Genomic DNA, 18,255 nt, shown 5'->3' on the forward strand with positions numbered 1-18,255 from the left:
AACCTATTTTCGGAAGAGAGTGGCTTAGGGAAATTAACTTAAAAATTGGGGATATCCGTACTATTCAAGAAAACTTGTGTGATCTTTCTAAACTCCTTACAGAATTCTCTGATGTTTTGAAAAAGGAAATTGGATGTATTCCAAATGAGAAGGTTCATTTATCCCTTCAAGAAGGTTGCAAGCCCATTTTCATCAAACCCAGGCAAGTTCCATACTCACTTAAAGGAAAAGTAGAAGACGAACTCAATCGACTAGAGAATGCCGGTATAATCACTAAGGTAAATAATGCTCAGTGGGGAACGCCAATTGTCCCAGTGGTTAAACCCAATGGATCTGTAAGAATATGTGCAGACTATAAAACTACACTGAATAAAGTGATACAAGACGACAAACATCCAATACCTAGGATAGAGGACATTTTCGCAGAAATGAATGGAGGCAAGCTATTTTGTACCTTGGACATAAGCAATGCTTACCTGCACATGCAAATGGACGAGGAAAGTTCAAATATGCAAACTATAAGTACTGAAAAAGGTCTTTACAAAGTCAACAGAATGATGTTTGGGGTTAAGGTAGCACCATCAGTATGGCAAAGGTTCATGGACAGAATACTACAAGGAATTAGCGGTGTTAAATGCTTCTTTGACGACATTATCATACAAGGATCAAATTATGAAGAAACTGTGCAAAGATTGAAGCTAGTCCTTGATAAAATGAGGGAACATGACCTTAGGTTGAATTTTGAAAAGTGTAAATTCTTTCAGAAAAGGATTGCTTACTTAGGTCATACAATTGATGAAAATGGACTTCAAAAAGGGTCTGAAAAGGTAAAAGCGATTGTTGAAGCAAAGCGACCTCGTGATGTCAACCAATTACGTTCTTTCATAGGTTTGGCAAACTACTACAATAAGTTCATACCTAAACTGGCAGAGAAACTAAACCCATTGAACAAACTCTTACAGAAGGGCAAGAAATTCGAATGGACTGATGAATGTGAAAGAAGTTTTGAATCTGTTAAAATGGACATTGCTAAAGACAAAACTCTAATCCACTACAATCCGTCATTACCTTTAATACTGTCAACAGATGCATCACCAACTGGCTTAGGAGCTGTAATTTCACACCGGCTAAATGATGGAACAGAAAAGCCAATTGCCTTTGCATCTAGATCCTTGAGTAAAAGTGAGAATCAATACAGTCAAATTGACAAGGAAGCGACTGCCATTTATTGGGGTGTGAAAAAGTTCTTTCCATACTGCTATGGCAGGAAATTCATTCTTGTCACAGACCACAAACCTCTTGTATCTATTTTTCATCCTTCAAAATCCCTACCTGCAATGTCAGCTACACGTTTGTTAAATTACGCTCTTTTCCTTGCTGGTTTTGACTATAAAATAGAATACAGAAAAACTTCAGACCACTCCAATGCAGATTTTCTTTCAAGATTCCCAGTAGAAAAGTTAGAAGAAGGTGAAGATCTCTATTCAAAATTTCAGATGAATCAAATATCTATGCTACCACTTCCCAAAAAGACAATTGCAGAACATACGAAGAAGGATACTTTTTTCTCTAAAGTCAAGATAGCCCTTGAAAATGGAGATGATCTTGAGACAATGGGATTAAACAACAACGAGTACACATTACACAAAGGATGTGTTTTTCGAGGTATAAGGGTTGTGATACCTTCATCTCTTCAGAAAGAAGTACTCAAAGAACTACACGTGGGCCACCTTGGGATGACAAAAATGAAAGCAATGGCAAGAAGCTATTTGTACTGGAAGAATGTGGACAGAGACATTGAAGAGCTGGTCAGAAACTGTAAGATATGTTCCCAGAAGAGAAATGAACCTCCAAAAGACAGGAATCACCCTTGGGAAGAACCATCTGGACCATTGGAGAGAATACACTTGGATTTCCTTGGGCCCATGAATGGAAATTACTTCCTAGTCATCATTGATGCCCATACTAAATGGCTAGAAATATTACATACAAAATCTACTACAGCAGAATGGTGTATCAAAAAGCTACAACATCTATTTACAACGTTTGGTCTTCCAGTGACAGTCGTTACAGACAACGGGACACAATTCACCAGCACGGCTTTTCAAAACTATTTGAAAGAAAATGGAATTTGTCACAGAACATGCGCACCATTTCACCCTTCTAGCAATGGACAAGCAGAAAGATTCGTACAAACCGTGAAGAAGGGGCTAAATTCAATGGTGGGGGAGAGAGGTGACATACAAACAAAGATCGACGCATTAGTCACACAGCTGAGGAAGGCACCAAGCTCTACAACTGGAATGTCTGCATACAAGATGATGTTTGGCAGAGACATCAGAACTAAACTAAACGTCATGTCAGATAAAACAGAATGGTTTAGAGTTGAACAAAGGAAGATTGGAAGACAGTTCAGTGTGGGACAAAAGGTGCAAGCGAGGAACTATGCATCCAAAGAAAAGTGGAGATTAGGAGAGATCATCAGTCGAGTGGGCAATGTCATGTATAGAATAAAAATGGACAATGGATTGATATGGACCAGACACACTGACCAGATCCTCCCTAAGAATTAAGAGGGGAGAGTTGATATATATTCAATCTAGTGTCAATTAATAATATTCTATTTTCCTATATTTTAATACCAGCTGATTGGTTAATTATTTATTGTTTTCTGTTGTGAGTCAGTTGTACAATTTAATGTTTTTGTTTCAGTGTTTGTACATTTTACAATGTTCAAATATATTTCTCAAATGCTTAAAGTTTATTTAATTTAGACACAATAACTGTCATAACCTATAGTCCAGTAAAATAAGACATTGTGGTATGCAAAAAGGTCGGGTAGTTCTGATTTTTGGATATGTTGTTGGGCCCATAACATAAAATCCAAGTTATCCACCTCGAGATACCACCGCACGCCGCGGGGCGCGCCACTTGTTAACGAAATAGCCAAAATCTGACCATTCCTGTCAAGTTCTGGTCTGGAATTTGGTCTGATTAGGCCATCGAACAGGCCCTCATAAAGACAATGAAAAGCTCTGGTGGATTGACTTGAGGAAGAGGGATAACAGACAAAATGTTGTAATTCGATGGGCGCTTGGGATGATCCGTCTTCATCAAATCTGTAGGAAGTTGAGAAGTATTATAAAAAATGACGTCGGTGACTAGTGAGCAACATGTTGACGTGCGTCATTCTCGCATTGCTCGAGACAACAAAATTTATGAAAATATTATATAGTGGTTTCCTCAACACTCCATTCAATATAAATGATGTGCCGATTATTAGCAAATTTCCCTTATAGGCAATACGCTATTACCGTAGGTCTCATGGTAAGACCTAGACCCGGAACCGATTTACTTTAAAATTTTGGTATTCCTAGAGGCCAAAAATACTGTTGGTTCAAATTGTCATAATAAATATAAATATATATGTATACATACCGGGTGTCCGAAAAAGACTCCCTAGTTTTAAAAATACCTCACGATACAGTACTATTTGTTCAAATGGATGAGTAATAATCCTTTCGTGGTGTGTATAGTATACTTCAAAGTTTTAGTTTCGTACGTTGGCAATAAGCTGCGTACACCTATTTGGCCTTGAGCGTAGGTTTGTTAATAAATTATAATACAAATAATAAAATATTAATGATAAAAATGTGTAATAATAGATTGCATGTCTGCAGGGCTACAAATGGTTCGCATATTAAGGTGTGATAGTAGATTAGTGTGTTAAAAAAAACTTTTATTTTATTACCTTTCATTTAATGTATCAGCATAGCCACCTCTATGGTATCAGTCGTTGTAATTTGTATCTAGTACAATAAATAAATGAATTTTCAAACTACGTGAGTTTTTTTGGAGAAAAATAATCCGATTTAGTGGAATTTTGTACAAACTTGTAAACGTACATTTATTTATTAAAACGAGTTCACGAAGCATGATCAGCATGATAAGGCCATGGGAACGGTTGCTTTATAGGTATTTTGTCGGTAAGAATAGTTTTTTATTTTTTCCATTTTCAACCATCAAAACATGCGATTTTACGATTGTATCATTAAACCATTTTGTAGAGCTTGAAAACAAATAATTAAGTACATAAAAGTGATTTTTACAGTTAATGGTTACGAAGAAAAAAAAAATCAAATTAAAAATCCCCCATGATATTATAATGGAGAATATTTTTAACTATTGTTTTTTTTTCTTATTTATAGGTACATTTCTATAAAATTGCGTTAATTTATTTGTTTCTTATCATACCATTATTATTTTATTAAAATAAAATTACCCTCCCTGTAGCAGCAAACCTAGGTACCAGTTAAACCTAATGTTAGGCTATAGGTTTGTGAAAATCAAATCAAGCAAATGGAAATTCGCTTAGTCTGCAGGTTTGCTGAGGTGGGGGTATTTTTATTCATACAGTACTTTCATTTATTTTCTATTAATAGCAAATAAACTGGCATACTCTAATAAATATTGAAAAAAACCACAATTTGTATACATTCTTAGAAAATGTATTTATTTTGATGGTCTGTATTTTGACCGTTATTTACGCTACATACTTGCTGTTGGGCTTAAACTCACAAATTTATCCTCGTTTAGTTATATAAAGTAATACTGTCAGTAAAATCAACTGTTCGCGAGATAGAGTGAAAACCCACAGGAATGGTCAGATTTTGACTATTTCATTAACAGGTGGCGCGCCCTGCGGCGCGCTGTGGTATCTCGAGGGTGATAACTTGGATTTTATGTTATGGACCCAACACTAACAACATATCCAAAAATCAGAACTACCCGACCTTTTGCACAGCAACCCCCTATTTTTTTGACATATTTACTGGACTACTAACCAAACTAACCAAACTTGCTGATAATGAAAAAATCTTAGACAAAAAATCCAGTGCCAACGGTGGGATTCAAAACTGGCACCTTCAGTTTATTAGCCCAGCACGCTATCCATTAGACCACCGAGGCCGCTGGCTCCACACCCTATTGTTTCGTTGCTGTAGTTGTGTTCCCTCAGCTAATCAGAAGCCCACAGCCGTCATCGTAGGCTCATCTATACCTTCCTTGAGTAAACACCTAATATTATAAACTAGTGGACCTGTTGCTCGAATTCGAGCAATTGCAAAGTATTACAGGCATTATTTCAAAACGAATAATCCTTACAGCAATAATTTCCGATCTAAAAGAGTCAACTCCAAGATAATGTAATCACTCCACTCAAGTTATCGAAACTGAAAACGAACTCACTCTGAAAACGAACGCTCTTTTGTGTATCATGTGATTACTATGAGCAGCTGTAATTAATACAAATTAATCGTCTGTTTAAGTAAACAAAATCTTTTCTTCATAAGAAATACATTGGGATTTTGATGGCCTGTGTGGCAAAGCCTGAGGACTTATATTACAGGAATTTGTGAAAGGGGGCGTCTACACAAAAAATACTTTATTTTGACACGTTGTTTGTAAAAATCCATTCATTATTAACGGAGGAGCAGTGTTTCGTAAAAATGGCCTTCACGTATTATATAAAAGGATGTGAAAGTTTGTGTGTTTGTTTGTTTGAAGTTCAATCACACATTAACTACTGGACGGATTAGGCTGAAATTTGGCATGATGATAGCTCACATTCCCGATTAACATATAGGCATATTCTTATTTAAAAATCCTTTCGGGCTCTGCCCCAGTGGGTCTGTAGTTCCCCATGTTAACCTTATGAGTATTCATATTTAAAGGGAATTAATGAATTTAGTCAGCTGTTTCAACTAAAAAAGTTGGTTCTATGATATGCAAAAGCATTAAAAAGTTATAAAATTTACCAACCAATAATTATTTTTTTGCATTTATGAAAATAGCTAATTTGAACTAAGCAGCAACAAAAAAACTGTGATACGCAATGAGAACTGTCAAAGTAGGATTGTTTACAGTAATGTTTATGTTTTTAATTTCATGAATAATTTGTGATATTTTGCGAATTTTTGATAATTTATTTTTCTCTATTGTTGAGTTGAAGTGGTAGAACATTATGGCTATGGTAGATGTGTAACACTATAGTTACTGTACATTTAAAGAAGCAAATTTTATCAAACTGTGTCCTCCATTGCAAACGCAAAGCTTGATTATAACTGCAGTAAGAATATTTTACTTATATGCCAACCCTATACGAAGGACGGGTACTCTGCTAGTATAAATACAGGGTGTTTTTTTAAAAACGTACATCTTTATTTATGTAAATCCGCAATAGATAGAAAAATGCAGTTTGCGGGAATCATCTATTGACGTAGGGGGCCCAATTGTTTTGAATTCAACGTTACATTCACATTCCCCCCTTTCCCCCCGCCCCCAACTTATTATTTTTTTAAATAGCCTTGACACCCATGTACCCCTTGTGACATATCAAATGAAAGAGCATGAAAAAAGAAAATGTTTGGTGAAAAAAATTGAAAATCAGCTCATAAATCTGTGAGATATTTCACCCCCTTTCTCTCCCTACCCTTAACTTAAAATGTTGAAATGTCAATCCCTTGTGACATTTCAAATGAAAGGGTATGAAAAAAATCATTTCAGGTGAAATTATTTTTGAAATCAGATGATATATTTATGAAATATTGCAATCCCTATCTCCCCCTACCCTATTATTTTAAAATTTATCATAATTTTCATACCTCAAGGAAGTTTTCAAAATGTCCACCATTTTTGCCATACAATGTATCCAGCCATCACAGCAGGGGCCCTATTTTTTAAATGGTTGAGAGTTGAGTTAATCGTCAACACTCAACTCAACCAACAACAGGATTTGGTATTTTCGAAATCCAACAGCTGAGAAGTTAGTTGTTAGTCAGTTGAGTGACTCGTTTGGAAATGAAAGCGGCAACACCTCACGAAATACAGATGACATCATTTTGAACCAATCATAGTGCAGAGTGGCTTGCGATCTTCGAGCTAACCTCTCACTTCTGCCATATTTCGAGAAACTGAGGTAAACTGTCAGCTCCATCCGTAGAGATTGAGGTAGTGTCATAATCTTAGTGATTGCAAAAGTACCTTGTTAATGTATTCAAAATAAAATTAACGATGGAGGCTTGTTTCAAACTATACCTCATTATAGGAATATCAGTATAATAAATTATTTGCTTTCTTCGTCTCAATTTAAGGACAAATCACCTTATTTTAGTTTCCTTCACCCTTTTGTTTCATGTTACAGTAGAGTCCCGCAAACTCAGCGTAATGTGGACTGGAAGGGTGCCGAGTTTGTGAAATGCTGGATTATCCGGACTTATGGTTAAAAATAAGAACAATACAATTTTTAAGCTTTTTAACCACCTTTTTTATTTATATTTATATTACAAGTCAGTATTAAGTCATCAGATATAGTACAACAAATCCATGGTACGAGTTGCGAATGATTTAACTTAAGCTGGCTTGAGTCCATGTTTAACTTGGACTCAAAAAATTACTAATACTAGAGAACCCGTGCGGCTCAATGAACCGCATAGTATTAAACATAACTCCGAAGAAAACGTTATGCTTAAATTCGAGTAATTCTAGTTACATCTTAGAGATTTAAACACTTGTTAGGAACTAATTTTAAATATCTCTATTTGCGTTGTAAAAGGTTCACCTACATTATTTCTGGTCTCAGTTTTAACTGATAACTTATAATGAATGCTAAACGATCTGCTTCAATTCGAGTAAAAGTGTTACAACAAAGTTGTTCCAACATTGAGAATTGAAGAAAACTGTTGCCTTCCTGATAGCCTGTATTAAGTAATTTAAGTTTGGGTCATTTTATTTCTTTGATTTGAGACTTCCCTCTAATCAAACAAATTTTCTCCGTAGAGAATCCTGAAAAGTTGGGTGATATCAACCATTTCATGTGCTCCATATTTTACCCACAAACTCTGGGTTACTAACTGGACAGCCAAAATCTGCTTTGAATAGGCTAAAGCAGCTACATCATTGAAAGTTGGTTAACCTATTTTAAAGTGTTGTCTGTCAGGGACATTATTTTATGCCCCACATCAGAACGTTCTCACGTTGTTCAGAGGAATCCCTTTTTTAATACCTGTACCAAAGTTTTGAAAGTATGGATTCATCTGTCGAAATAGGTTGGATAACTCTTGTAGCTATAAAACTTGGATATGTATTTTCATTTTATCTTTTTGAAAAGCGTATATTATTTGGCTCTCCTGAATCATAAAAATAAACTTGACCGTAACTACTCGATCGTTAAAAACATAAACACTAATTCCTTCACTTATGTTTGGTCTAATATTGCCACTAAAACTTTCAATAGCAAATGAGTTTTTTAAACTTCTTATTTTTGACTTGAAATGTCTGAATTGTGTTGGGGAATTCAGTCCAAAAACGTTGTATAGGTTTGTCCGAGATACGGGCAACATAACCGGGAAGTAAACAATCCCTTTGCGATTTTCTCAATTGAACGGAAAGTAAATAAAGATACGTCTTATAACACTTTGGGACTATTGGGTCTGATGATGATTGGAGTGTCCAATCGAAATCGATCACCACTTACCATCTTTTGTATATTTACCGTCTTGTGACAGTATAAGCGTAAATATATGTTTTAAGTGTTATAAGGCGTATCTTTATTTACTTTCCGTAAATTTAAAAACACGTACAATTCTGATCAAGAAGTTATATCTCAATTGAAGTAGATCGAGTAATACAAACATTTACAATAAACACATAAGGTCCGCAAAGATTTGGTATAATCTTACTACTTGAACATATCATAGTCAATGCATTATTCTAGTTTCTACTAAATGTTTTGAAATTTCTCGATCCGTCAGTGTCAGCAGTAAACATTTCTTGCATGCATTCATTTGATCTGTGATTAGGCAAGTTTACTTTACCACCATGAAAACACTATGTACTTCGTATATTTTTTTTAACTTCCAAAGTAAGTTGCATAGTAACTGTCAAATATTACCTATTCATCTCACCAAGTGAATGTGTATCTGGATGGGTATCTGTTGGACCAGGCCTCACTTTTTCTAATCTCCTCATACGCATAAGATATCTTATTATTAATTGTCTCCTCCTCCCGTTTTCAATACTTCTTCTTTGAACTTGAGGTATTTTCTATTCTTCCAATAAAACTGATTAACGGTTTAACTTAGTCTTAACCTGCTGAATATTACACACATTAATATTTACTCGCCAAAAGCTAATGAGTTTCTTTTTATAAACAGCTGTTTTTGTTTTTAAATTTGTTCTGTGTATTTCTTATGGGGAAAACCCGACCTTTGAGAGGGTCTCACGCCCTTAAGAGTAAGAATTTTTAAATTTTAAAACCTTATTGCAAAACTACATATTAAGACGAATCTTTTGACACCTTAAAAGTTGAAATTAGTCCACAAATAAGGGAGGAGTTGCGTTAACAAAAAACGGCTTCACGTATTATATATATAGATTCCTACATAATTGTAACATAATTATGACAGAGAAGGCCTGGAAATTTTGCTTCCTTCTTCGACGAAAGATAGTTGAGCAAGGACGAGGGCATGAGTAGGAAGGTGGGAAGGTGGGGAGAGACGTTGATGCAATCGCGGCAGGCTACGAGTTGGTCATGCAGCCCAAGGCCCAGGCTTCGCGAAATGCACACACTATATAAAATATAGCGTGTCACTATGCGTCACATTTTACCGTCCACTCAACAGCTCAATAGGTCGTGAGTAGTTTTGGTTGAATAAGTCAACTGTCAATTGTTTGAAAAATACCTAACGATTGGAAAGTGAGTGACTCACCACTCAACTCAACAGTCAACTATTTCAAAAATAGGGCCCCAGAAGTGTCATTGCGTTGCCCATTGTTGCAATATTCAATCTGCAACTGTAAACTTCAATTAAAAATCCTGCTAGTTGTTAGGTGCAGCTTACAACCATAAAGCGAGGTTTATTGCAGTCGTAAAACAGTTTTTGGTGGCCAAAAACTTAAAACTAGAGGTATGCAGGCGGCCTGACTTTTTAAAGCAAAGCTAGAGTATAACTGCAATAAGCATTTTATACTTTTACGCCAGCCCCGTACGAAGAACGGGTACGCTGCTAGTCTATTTATAAATCCCAAAGTACGGTACTCATGAACTTCTGAGAAAACTACAAGTAACACACCTATAAAACATATACTTAAAATTTTCGTCATGACGAGAAACCTTGCGCAAAACTGGCCATCCATTATTTCATAAATTGCCCTTTAACGTCGAAATTCCTTTCTAAAGGGATCTTTCCAATTTCCATACACGTAATAATGTTAAAAATACCTCAGCTGTACTTATTTGTATATTATTCTTTCAATTTATTACCTTATTAAAATCAGTACCTTATTATTTGTTTGTATTACTGTATCCCGTTTTGTTTATTTCAGCTTAACTTAACCAATCAATAGTTTTATTAATACTTATGAAGTCAAACGGGGTGAAGCCCGTGGGTAACAGCTAGTCAGCAACAACACTCATTTCAAGATTTTTTTATATAGTAAAAACTTCATATTTAGTATGAATGAGGACCCACATATTTTATACAAGTTCCTTTAATAATCTTTTCAAAATACACAAACTTCCTACAGTATACATATTTCTTATTCAAACTAAACACATAATAGATTTAAGTGAAACAAATTAAATATTCTTTCCGAAAACACAATATTATTTTCAAAGGTTGAAATTTCAGTAGGTAATAAATTTGTTCTTAGTTCAGTGCTGTGCAAACCAATTGTAACACTACACTGAACTAATTGACTAACATATTGCCTATTAAATACATTTTTTACATAACAAAATAAAAACAAAATTTCACAAACTTAAATTTGTATAATAAGACAAAGGCAAAGCCAAACTAAATGAATACAATTGTAAACAAAAATACCCCCGCCGCAGCAAACCTGCCGACTAAGCGAATTTCCATTTGTCTGAATTGATTTTCAGTTAAATATATTTTAATAACATTAGGTTTAACGAGCACCTAGGTTTGCTGCTACAAGGAAACTAATAAAGTGTGTTTTTGAGTAAAATATTGATAGCTTAGTACAAAATAAATAAATTTGCCAAGTTTGATCAAAATATATCCATAAACAAGCAAACTACAACATTTGACAATATTCTCCATAAGAATAACATGAGAATTTTAAATTTAAATTTTATTTAATTTTATCCGTTACTAATAACCGAACAAAAATACTTTTGTATACAAAATTATTTGTTTTTTTAAGCTCTTTTAAAAGGTCTAAAGAGAAATTGGGAAATTTTGTGTTTTGAGGGTCAAAAGTGAGAAAAACCAATTTTTACCCCATAAAACCCCCCCCCGTAAAGCCCCGTTCCCATGGTCCGATCATGCTGGTTCGCGAACTCATTCAAGTTTATCCTGCTTTACACCTTTAAACCAAATTTCATCAAAATCGGACCAAAATTACTCAAGTTATCGCGTTCACGGACGTATATATATATAAATCTATATATATATATATATATATTTATAAATTTGAAAAAATGGTGTTTTTGGCCTCTGGGGACATCAAAATGAAAAAGTAAATCGGTCCCGGGTCTAGGTCTTACCGTGCCACCTACGGTAATAGCTACTTCCCTATAGGGAAATTCGCTAATACATATGTTGAATTTATTTTAACCTCAAAGACTATTCAACTCTTCAAAAGAAAAATAGCCTTGCTGATGAGAAATTTTTTAAATTTATTTTTAAATTTTGTTTTGGAAGTCTTTGATTTAATTTCGATTGGGAGGTTATTATAAAATTTTGATCCTGCATACATGTTTTTTTTTTTTTCAAAAAGTTTCAGACTATGGTGGCCGAATGCAAAGTTAACTTTTTCAGAAGGATGTCATGGTTGACACAGATGCACTGAATAGTTCACAAAACACTCCCATTGTGCTCTGTGACCCATCCAAAGACCATGAAACTTTACTAATAATATCTGATAACTAGCTTTCATTGTGCTTAAACCCTTTCTAAAACCAAATAATTGTTCACTAGCCAAAATATTATTATTCTCCAGAAAACTTGAGAGTTGTTTGGATGCTAGTTTATTAAACACTTTTGAAAATTATGGTAGAAGGGAATCTGGTCAATTGTCCGGATTTTGTTTCTCGTCCTTCTTGAAGAGAGGTTTGAGCTCTGCATATTTTAAATGATCGGGAAAAGTGTTTGTTTTAAGAGATTGATTTATAATTATAGATAAAAGTTCAGCTATAAAATTAGAGACAGTTTTTATCAGATCAATAGGATAGTCCCATCCAGCAGATTTTTTTTACTTTTGAGGGATTTGATATTATTAATAACTTCTTCTATACTTACAAAACTGAATTCAAATGGATTAGGTTGGTTTCTTGCTATAGACCTTATTAATTTTAGTGCATTCTCTTCATGAGGTATTAGGCCAATATCTTTCGTGATATTTATAAAGAATTCAGAAATTTCCTTGCCACTTTTGACGTTATTGTCATTAACCCTAATATCAGGAAAGTTGATGACACTTTTTTACAACCGAGTTCAGATTTAATGATAGACCAAGCAGCCTTACTCTTGTTATCTGATTCTTTTATAAATCTACCATTATACATTTGTTTTGCTTCATTGCATTCCTTGTTGAAAGTTAATTTATACCTTTTAACATAATTAAAGAAATTTCTATCATTTGAATTCTGTTTAGTTACCTTTTTCTAATACTAGAAATTTTAATACCTAGTGTCACCCAGGACTTTTTTATTATTACAAGGTTTGGTACCATAAAACTTCATAGGAAATGCATCTTCAAATAAATTTTGAAAAGTTCCAAGAAAATTTAAACAGTTCTTATCAAAAGAATGATTTACAAATACATTCCAGAAGGTTTCTTTTACATTATTTAAATAATTTATTTTACATAATTTTGCCCAATTATTTTTTTTACATTTTTTACCTTTTAGCGAATTTCCCATATAGGGAATAAGCTATTACCGTAGGTCTCATAGTAAGTCCTAGACCCGGGACTGATTTACTTTTTTGTTTTGAGGTCCCCAGTGGCCAAAAACACCCTCCATACAAATTCATATATATGTTTATATCAAAATATATTATTTTCATTATATATATATATATATATAAATATATATTAGCATACTAACTCAGTACCCTAAAATGATTTTTTTTACTATGTTTTATTTATTTTATAAACTTTAGATGTTTTACCTTTAGGCCATTTACTGTATTTTACATTACGGACTACATGTGTTTAAAGTGAGGTTAAATATGTTACTCTCAGGGACATAGCTAGAGTATATGGCGCCCTTGGCGAATAGCTCTGGGCCGCACCCCCAAGAGTGTTCTGGGGGCCAACCTTCCAGCAAAAGGGGGCACCAGGGTTCCTCCCCCGGAAGTTGTTTGCAATTTTAGGTGCCAAATACTAAGTTTTGCTTGTTTTATCAAGTTTTTTTACAAATACTCATCTCATAGGAACTTTAAATGGTAATTTTTTAAATATTTTAATCAAATTTGTCAGTTTGTTTATTTCATACTAAGCTATTAACATTTCAATAAAAAAAAACACACCCAATACCTTTCCTGTAGCAACAAACCTAAGTACCCATTAAAATTAATGTTATTTAAATAGGAAATGAATCAGACAATTTTAAGGGAATATTTTAGTAGAAATCAAGCGGAAAAATGGAAATTCGCTTAGTCCGCAGGTTTGCTGCAGCGAGGGTATTATTATATTTTCATCAGTTTTACTTAATATATTTAAAAATAATGCTCTGTAATGCCTAATTCTAAATTCATTGTTATTGATAATGACTGATGATTAATTTTCTGTGATAAAATATTATCAATGCAAGATTTTGTGAACTGAGTAATTCTTGTCGGAGAGGAAAAATTTATTTAGAAACCACCTTTCTCCAAAATAAAAAAGGACACTAACTTTTGATGTGGGTGGCTGCAAGTTTCTAGAACATCGAATATTAAAGTCAGCCGATATAATACATTTTTAGTAGATGTAGTCAAGAAGAAGTTTTAAAGTTGATGAAAGTTTTAAAACTGATTGAAATTTTAAAACTTCAATCAGAAGTTTTAGTAAGCCTTCACACTTTATAAGAAAATGTTTAAAGTTATCTGATTTTGGTGTTCTGTAAATAGAAATAACAATAATATTTCAAGTTTCAAGTAACAATTTCAATACAAGATATTTGAAAAACAGAATCTTCATTTAAGGCACATAAATCATTTCTTACTTTATATTCTAAATTGTCCCTTAATAGTATGCAAGAACCACTACAAATTCCTTCCTTCCTGCAATAAAATTTGTTATAGAAGTAAAATTTACTAAATTAAAAATATATTATCCGACTGTAACCAAACATACTTTTCCTCACAGAATGTTCAATGCAAATACAAAAAAAAGCCGTTGAAAATATCAGTATGTTGGCTAAAAGTTGAAAAAATTTGATTTTTGTATGCAATGCCAAGAAATGCTAAAAATGACTGTTTTCGGGAGGAGGAATGAGATATAACTATCCTAATTGCGTATTTTATCGCAATTTGCGTGCCTAATAATACCCTGAACTCTTTGATAATGACTACGAAACACCCTGTTTATTCTACTTAAGTTATGGGACAGATAACCATTCAAATACTGCTCAGGTTTGTTTCATTATGGTTTAATCAATGTAATTAATTAAGTAAATCAACATTTAGAAAGCTTATATTTTTCTTGTGTTTGGTAATTTGAAATCGTGTTTTCAGGAGAGCAACCACTGTTATGGCACAATATAAGGTCCAATGAATCATCTCGCTCAAGTTTTAATAAGAGGTAATAAAAACTACTTATACAAAACTTAAAATTGTTATTTTAGCTTTCTGGCTCGGCTACTGCAGATTTAAAATGATTCCAAACTACCGTCTCTTCACAATCAAATATTATGATGTCTGATTTCTTGCATGATCTTTTAACAAATTTATTTATTTTCATGAAGTTTACAAAACTAAAAAAATGAGTGCATATTAATAATGATTTAATACATTCATTACTTTTAAGTTTTATAATGGTTAATGTAATTGCCATTATCATTGTATCTTTACATTAACTGTGTATGTATTAAACATTTTTGCAACTATTTTTAGCTATGCTCTGTTTAGCCTGTTCTGTTTCCTGTATTTTCTAAAATAGTTACTAAAACTTTAGTTTGTAATTATAGTGTAATATGTTTCATATCGACACAATGTTTTATGTTCTTTGTATTTATTTATTGCCATATGTTTTTGTTATTAATCTATATAATTAATACGCTACATGAAACTTTGTCGGTTGAACTCCTCCGCCATTTCTTAACCGATTTTATCCATTGACGTCTCATTGGAAAGAGCGTGTCGCGTAGATTTGCAAACTGGCCTTACATTTTTGAAAAAATCCCTTGGGATCTGCCCCAGTGGCTTTGAAAGTTCCCATGTTATCCTTATGAAGAACATAATTGTTTACATTTTGATCAGCTGTATAATTTAATTGCTGTTATTTATTTTTGAATTCAATGAAATGCGTTGAGTACATTTATTTACTATTTGAGTTAGTGTAAACATAACCCCCAAGACGGATCGTGTTAGTATGGTTGTATCTTAAATTTGTGTATTTATCGTTGTTTTGTGTCGCTATGACGGATCGTGTTAGCATGATTGTAATTTAAATTGGTGCATTCATTGTTGTTTTGTGTAGCTATAATTTGTTTATTTGTTTTTTTTATGCCTCCGACGCAAAGACAACGAAACATAAACAGGAGGCGTAATCGTGATAACGACCGCAGCTACAGAAACAGAACAGTGTGGTGCGTAATAGGCTTAACTCATCACAGTCAGCACCTGACCCTGGACAAACTCAACTATTAGGTTAAAAATGCGCCCTTTAACACTACCCCAAAACGACTTTTCGTTCTCAATTAGTTCTCTATCATGACCTGTGTTGCCTGTACAGCGAGGCATTTTAAGAAGGAGAAAACCGGCCGGAATGCTTTAGGTTTATCAATAACGAAGATAAACATGACTCAGACCATAGTACACATACAGTACAGACCATACAGTACACACCGGTAATCTTATTGAGTTGAGTCTTTTAAACACATTGTAAATATGACTGTTATTCGTTTTGAAATAATTCCTGTAATACTTTGCAATTGCTCGAATTCGAGCAACATGTACACTAGTTCCAATTATTGTGATTTTGTTTACTTTTGTCTTGTCTTTATAAATTGCAAATACAGTCCTTTTTTATTTGTAATAGTCTGACTTTATTTCTACATTTGGTGCCGAAACCCGACGTTATCATGTCAATAAGAAGATCAGAGAGGAAAAGACACCCTCCAGACAGATATACTCCAGTAATTGGGAATAACAACGACAAAACTGTTAATCAATCCCAAACCAAGTAAAGACCAACCATCAGTTTCTGCCAAACCTAGACAATAGACAATAGACAATATTTCTTTATTTACATAATTCATAGAGAATAGTAATGCGTCAACAAATTTTTGATGGTTAACTTAAAACTATTTACAACATTGTAGGGTTGAGGGGAAGATCCACTGGTGCTGTTGTTTCAGGAATTCGGCTTCTGTGTAAAATGGTCTGTCCTGTAGCCATGATGTCAATTTGTTCTTGAAGTGTGGCAGTGGTAGTGTCTTGAGCTGCTCAGGTAGATGATTGTAATACAAAGCTCCTTTGTACGCTGGTTTCCTTTCAAATAGGCTTAGATGATGTGGTGACAAGGCAAAGTTTGAGGCATGCCTTGTGTTGAACTGATGTTTGTCCTGGCGTCTTGTTTGTTGTGAGCTTATTGCGTGCAGGATTGTTTCACGTATGTATAGTGAAATTACAGTGAGGATTTTGAATTGTTTGAAGTGTTCTCGGCAGCTTTCCTGATATTGCATGCCTGCCAGGCATCTGATCGCTCTTTTCTGTTGTTTGAGGACCCTTTCTATGTTTGTGTTGGCTGTTCCTCCCCATGTAGTTATGGCATACCTCAGGTGTGATTCAAAAAGGGCAAAGTAAGCTACTTTAGCCACATCCAGACCACTTATTTGCTTCATTCTGTGAATCACGTAGATGCCTGAAGAAAGCTTCATGCAAAGTTGGTCTACATGTGGTTTCCAAGTTAGTTTTGAATCAATCATAACACCTAGGTGCTTTGTTGTTTCTTTTAATTCTACTTGAGGCAGTGGTATTAGTTGTGTATTCTTGTTTTTGGTCGCGAAAGCCATTTGTACGGTTTTTGTTTCATTCAGGACTAGATCATTTTCTGAGCAGTATTGTTTAGTTTGGTTGAAATAGGTGGTTGTGTTTCTTTCTAGCATTACTGCTTGTTTATCAGTAATTGTGAGGACTGTATCGTCTGCATACATGACTGTATGACAGTCGCTTTGAAGCCAGTCTGGCATGTCATTTGTGTGAAGGAGGAATAATACTGGGCCGAGCACAGAGCCTTGAGGCACCCCTCTTATTACATTAGCAGTTTTTGAGTGGACTTTTTGAGTGGTGTTGTTGTTGGTGTAGTTGATCTCAACAAGTTGTTTTCTATCTTTTAGATAGCTTTCAAACCAATTCGCTTCTTTTCCTGTTATGCCCAAGGTTCTTAGTTTTTGGAGTAGCTGGGCATGGTTTAGGCAGTCAAACGCCTTGCTGAAGTCTAAAAATAGACTAGTGACCATGCAACCCTCTTCCAGCTTGTCTATTATATGTTCTATAAGTTGTATCAGGGCTGTTGCTGTTGATCTCTCTTTCAAAAATCCATGCTGTTGGTTTGTAAGAAGGTTGTGGTGTTCAAGGTAGGTCAGTAGTCTCTGAAGAACAATTTTTTCTATTATTTTTGAGAATGTGGGAATGAGTGAGATTGGTCTGTAGCTTCCAGTGTCAGTTTCTGGTCCTTTTTTATACTTCGGATATACTTTAGCTGTCTTTAATTTTGTTGGGAAAACTCCTTGGTTCAGGGACTTGTTGATTATGTTTGTGAGCGGGCTGGTAAGTGCCTAGTACTTCTTCTAGTAGACGACGATTAATGGAAGTGGAGTTGAAGAGGCTGGAAGAAATACAGAAATTGGAAAGAGCCCATGAAGAAAAAGAAATGGAGCGACAGCGACAAGTTGAAGAAATGGAGCGACAGCGACAAGTTGAAGAAATTGAGCGACAACGACGAATGAAAGCTAGAGAACTAAAGCGACAGAAACAACTGCTTACGGCGAGAGCTGAGCTTGAGTCTGCTTCAAGAAGTAAA

General features: G+C 34.4%; 1 protein-coding gene across 4 annotated transcripts in view; it reads left to right on the forward strand.

The window, feature by feature from the left end:
- The window catches only part of LOC128983683 (uncharacterized), a 114,228-nt gene that overhangs the window by 33,097 nt on the left and 62,876 nt on the right, over positions 1–18,255 (forward strand). For 3 of the 4 annotated variants that reach the window (XM_054403082.1, XM_054403083.1, XM_054403084.1), the window contains exon 6: positions 14,745–14,811. The exons of the other annotated variant lie outside the window; for it this stretch is intronic. In XM_054403082.1, coding sequence (XP_054259057.1) covers positions 14,745–14,811 — 67 coding nt within the window. The remainder of the gene's footprint in view (positions 1–14,744; positions 14,812–18,255) is intronic. 4 annotated transcript variants of the gene reach the window in all.

This window comes from Macrosteles quadrilineatus, unplaced genomic scaffold (assembly GCF_028750875.1).
Source record: "Macrosteles quadrilineatus isolate MER2022 unplaced genomic scaffold, UCM_ALF_1.0 Scaffold_1__1_contigs__length_201487025, whole genome shotgun sequence".
NCBI classification, from domain to species: domain Eukaryota; kingdom Metazoa; phylum Arthropoda; class Insecta; order Hemiptera; family Cicadellidae; genus Macrosteles; species Macrosteles quadrilineatus.